At 46.8% G+C, this 4,871-nt stretch overlaps 1 protein-coding gene across 1 annotated transcript; it reads right to left on the bottom strand.

Annotated features, from left to right (window-relative positions):
• Window positions 1-3,970, bottom strand: LOC117759154 (alpha-2Db adrenergic receptor-like). The gene is made up of 2 exons (XM_034581101.1): window positions 3,197-3,970; window positions 1-1,159 (listed from the first exon to the last, which is right to left on the bottom strand). Exons 1-2 carry the CDS (start codon window positions 3,575-3,577, stop codon window positions 20-22), a joined length of 1,521 nt encoding a protein of 506 aa, XP_034436992.1. The 5' UTR covers window positions 3,578-3,970; the 3' UTR covers window positions 1-19.
• Window positions 3,971-4,871: the final 901 nt, after the last annotated feature.

Raw genomic sequence — 4,871 nt, 5'->3', positions numbered from 1 at the left:
ACACACACACACACACTCGTTATGTTGGTCTGTGGGTGTGGAGCAGAATCTTCCGGAAGGCCCTCCTGAAGTCCCGGTTGAAGACGGTGTATATGATGGGGTTCAGGCAGCTGTTGCAGTATCCGATCCAGAAGAAGAGGTTGAAGAGCGAGTCGGGAATCGGACACTTGTCTCTGCACACAGCGTGAAGACTGTAGGTGAAGAAGAACGGGAACCAGCAGAGAACGAAAACTCCCATCACCACCGCCAGGACGAAGGTGAAGCGCTTCTCCCTCATCTGAGCCACTTTGTGTTTGGACAGAGACGAGTGGCGGCTGCGGAGCGGCACAGGAGAGGGGAGGAGGCAGTGCTGGGAGAACTGGTCTGATGAGGCCCAGGAGATGGAGGCGCAGGAAGCAGGCGGAGGAGGTTTCAACCTGCTCGTTGTCCCCCCAGCCTCCTTCCCTTCCTCTGTCTTCAGCCTCCCTCCTGCTCTCCTGGGGAAACGGAGAGAGAAGGAGGAGGAGGTTGTCACGTCCGCCTCGAGGCTCCTCTCCTCCAGGTTGATATCGTCCAGCTCTCCTCTCCTGTGGCCGCTGCTGGTGCTGTCCAAGTTGGACGAGCTGTGGCGGTTGACGGGCTGTGGACTGTGCAGCTCGTACTGACAGTCGCCGCCTCCTTTTCCTTGGCAGGTCCCGGCCGTGCCCACGAAGCAGGTCTCGGACTGGGACGGCTGCCGCTCCATCACATTCTTGGCCACGAACACGGTGGAGGCTCGCTGCTTGGCAACGCGGTAGATCTTACAATACACCAGTATCATGATGACTCCCGGGACGAAGAAGGACACCAGGCAGGAGGAGAGGATGTACCACGTCTGGTTGTTGAGAAGACACTCCTGCATCTGTGCGTCCCTCTCGTCCTCCGTCTCCACGTCCTCCTCTTTCTGCGTCATGAGGAGCGGCGGGGACGAGATGACGATAGATATGAACCACACCACGCTGATCATCGCTTTAATGCGTCTGGGCGTCCGTTTGCGGTTGTAGCTGACGGCTTTAGTGACGGACCAGTAGCGGTCGAGGCTGATGGCGCAGAGGTGGACGATGGAGGAGGTGCAGAAGAGGACGTCCAGAGCCAAGTAGAAGGAGCACCAGGTGGAACCAAAGTACCAGTAACCCATGACCTGAGGAGGAGAAACCCAGAGACACGTTAACTTCTCCTGCTGAAAGAAACCTGAAACAATCCATCACATCCCGAGCTTCACTTTCTGCTGCAGGGAAAAGTTTACTGAAGAAAAGTCTGAACTTTCCTCCACAGCAGGTGAAGAAGAAGTACATATACATGAAGAAGTACATATACATGAAGAAGTACATATACATGAAGAAGTAAATATACATGAAGAAGTACATATACATGAAGAAGTACATATACATGAAGAAGTACATATACATGAAGAAGTAAATATACATGAAGAAGCTGTGTGTTGTTCAGGATCCAGAAAAGTTCAGAGTTGAATTTGGTTCAATTTAAACAGGTTGAATATTAATAATCTTTAAATAAACATGTGACCAGAGACTCATCAACTTCTGATTCTTCAGTTCAGGTTGAGACGACACGACGGCTCACAAAGGTGAAGCTAAATCGCCCCCTGGTGTCTGGCTGCAGTATAGGTCATAAACCTCCTCCATGTTAGCAGATGGGACATGGAGCAAACTAAAGAAATCTAAATAGACGTTAAATAAATGTTTCTCAAAGATTGTTTCTGACATGATTGACAGCTGAGAATGACTCCTGATTGGTCGAACACGTGTATCAGCTGCAGCTGGATGTCAGGGCTCCTCGGAGACACGTCGTCCATCTTTATTTACAGTCGATGATCTTAATGATAAAATCTGTCTGTTTAGAGGATATTACTGAGATTTGAATGTGGTTTGATGAGTGAGCTTTAATTAACTATAAGAGTGAGGACCAGCACATCCAGCAACATAATATAAATATTATCACATTATTACATTATTATTAGTAATGTGGTGAGAAAATAATCTGAGAGTAGTGAACAGTGAGAGGCAGCAGAGGAGAAAACTGAAATGTCTCAGTTTCATACCAACAGTCCATCAAGAGGAAAATAGAGAAAACTTGACGACAACCACTTGAAAAGTTTTCCTGCAAAACAGACGCGAACCAGATGAACCCAAAGTATCTGAAGCAGAAAACCAGCACAGACTCCAGGTCCATGTGAAGAAGAGGAAGTCAGGACAGAAACATGAGGAAACAGCAGCTCAACATCCACCTCACACACCTGAGGCAGGAAAACACGTGGTTCAACCGATTCAGCGTCTCCAACACAAAGACTTTCTGCTGCTGGTCGTTCACACTGAAGCAGAAAACTGGGAAGCATCATCATCCACATATTTATTTCATTTATCATACAACAAGCTGGTTTACTTCATTTGCATTATGTTGTGTAATATCATCACTACTTATAGTCCCTGCTGCCACTAGGGGTCACTAACATGCAGCGTTAAATGAAGCTTGGTGGTGGATTTGATCTTTTATTTATCGATACACAACAAATCCAGATCGATGCATCAGAATCGAACCGTTTACACCTGGTTAAAACCAAATCGAGTGGATCGCCCCCTTGTGGCTGGCTATAGTACAGGTCATAAATCTAAACTTCGTGTTTGTGGGGACGTGTCCTCCATCTTTATTTACCGTTAATCATCCTGAGTTTAAGCTTCTACGCTTGTTATTATCGAGCATCTCATTATTTTCAGTCTCCAACATTGTGATGTCGTCTCTGTGCAGCTGGAGAACGAAGTTAAAGAGAAATCTGCAGCAGTTTAGTGACTTCAACCTGTTGGAGGATTCTTATGAAATGTTCAAAGATTCATGGTCCCTGGAGGATGAAGCCTTCACACTCTCTGGTCCTCTGGTGCCGGACGTTCACATTTTGGATTCTGATTGAAAGGAACTGTTTGGTTTGAGATGTGGTGCAGACATTAACTGTCTGTGTGAACCTTCGAACTATAACTGGGTCAACTGGTTTATTTAAAGAGCGACTGTGGACAAACTGAACTCACATCAGCCTGAGATCTGAGCCTCCGCTGACAGATGAGTCTGCATTAGGTTCTAACTGCATTAGCATCTGTGTGAACATGTGCTCTCCCCAAGATCCGCTGCAAACAGCAGCTGCAGATCCAGTGTTGCAGTTCCTCACCTCATTAGCCAAAGAGAAGGGAATCACCAGCGTCGCCACCAGAATATCCGCTGACGCCAAAGACACCAGGAAGAGATTTTGAGGCGCCCTCAGGGCTCGACTGGTGAACACGGCCATCACGACCAGCACGTTACCCACCACCGTCCCCAGGATGATGACTGTGACCACCAGCACGATGAAGACTGACACCACCTGCGAGTGAGGAGGTAGAGGAGGAGATCTCGACGAGGAGGAGGAGGTTTGACTGACATTGTCCAGAGACGAGTTTGGTGGTGAAGAAACCGGCATTGTGTCCAGAACAGGAGTGAAGACATCCGAGAAGTCCATCCTGGTTAAATGACTGACGACATGATGCCAATTCCTTTTTAACCTCCTGTCCATTCACCAGAGGCTTTAATGCCAGAAAATAACAGAAAGTACGAATATGAAAAAATAATGAGGCCAGTAAAAGAATCTGCTGAAAAACTTGTCTCTTTGGGTCCAGAAGAAAATCGATAATCTCTTCACCGCTGACAAAATACAAATCGAACATCAACGTGTGAAATCCTCAGTGTTGCAGCTGTGGTCCATGTTTCCTGATATTAGACTCAGAAACAGAGGTTCATCTCTGTCCTGCCTCTGATTTACATGATTTCTAAAAGTCGTACCTGGTCAAATGTCCATTCAGACGTGTCACACTGGATTAAAGCTGCAGGATTAGTCGACTTATTTCCAACGAGACAACAAAGAAAAGAAAAAAACAGGAAAGCAGATGTGTTCATGCTCCAGTTCAGCAGAGACGCTGTTTGTATGGTAACTGCTGCACTCCGGAAAAGATCAGCGCAGGAAAAATGAGAAAGAAATGACTGAATGAGATGAGATTCTAAAAGAGAGAAGAGGAGGAGAAGAGGAGGAGAAGGAGGAGGAGAAGAGGAGGAGGCGTTGAGAGAAATAAAAGAACAACAATGAGGCAGGAGAAAGAGAAGCAGACGTCCTCACTTTGATTCGAGTCGTTGCTGTGCTGTGCAACACTGCTGCTGGAGGAGGAGGAGGAGGGGGGGGGAGAGGGAGAGAGAGAGAGAGAGAGAGAGAGAGGTTTGAACGAGAGGAAGACTAGTGGGATAGGAACTGAGCAAAGTGAGAGGAGGGAGAAGATGAAGTGAGAGATGAGAGGAAGGTATTAGAAAGGAGAGAGAGAGTGTGGGAGGAAGAGGAGGGGAGATATAAGGATGAGGTGAGGAAAATAAAAAATAAAATAAACAGGAGAGCGAATGAAAGGAAAAGAAGACGAGGTGAGAAGAGAGAACAAAAAAAGGACAAGAAGGAAAGAGGAAGAGAGAGGAAGAGATGGAGAGGAAAAGAAAGAGGAGGTGGATAGAAAGGGAGAAAGGATGTGGAGAAGAAAACGAGTGGAGAGAAGACAATACAAAATAAAAGACAGGAAAGGAAGGAGACAGAAGAGAAAAGGGAAAGAGGGGAGACATGAGGTGAGAGGACAAGAAGGAGAAAGGGATAAATGAGGCTGAAGAGAGAGATGGAAAGGAAGAGGCAGGAGTGGAGATGATGAGAAAGGGAGGAGAGGAGACTAGAGGAAAAGGAAAGGAGAGCAAGGGAGGAAAAAGGAAAAGAAGATGGGAGACAAACAGATGAGAATAAAAAGATGTGAAATGAAGGATGTAAACAAGGTGTTAGGAAA

This window comes from Hippoglossus hippoglossus, chromosome 3 (assembly GCF_009819705.1).
Source record: "Hippoglossus hippoglossus isolate fHipHip1 chromosome 3, fHipHip1.pri, whole genome shotgun sequence".
NCBI lineage: Eukaryota > Metazoa > Chordata > Actinopteri > Pleuronectiformes > Pleuronectidae > Hippoglossus > Hippoglossus hippoglossus.
Note: the sequence above shows the minus strand (reverse complement) of the source record. Positions and strands in the feature narration are given on the sequence as shown.

What these genes read in the sequence shown, in the direction of transcription:
- LOC117759154 (XM_034581101.1), bottom strand. Translation starts at nt 3,577, where the DNA reads ATGGACAGGAGGTTAAAAAGGAATTGGCATCATGTCGTCAGTCATTTA. An exon ending in CCTTCTCTTTGGCTAATGAG is followed by an intron (nt 1,160 to 3,196) that starts GTGAGGAACTGC and finishes TCTCCTCCTCAG; the next exon opens with GTCATGGGTTACTGGTACTT.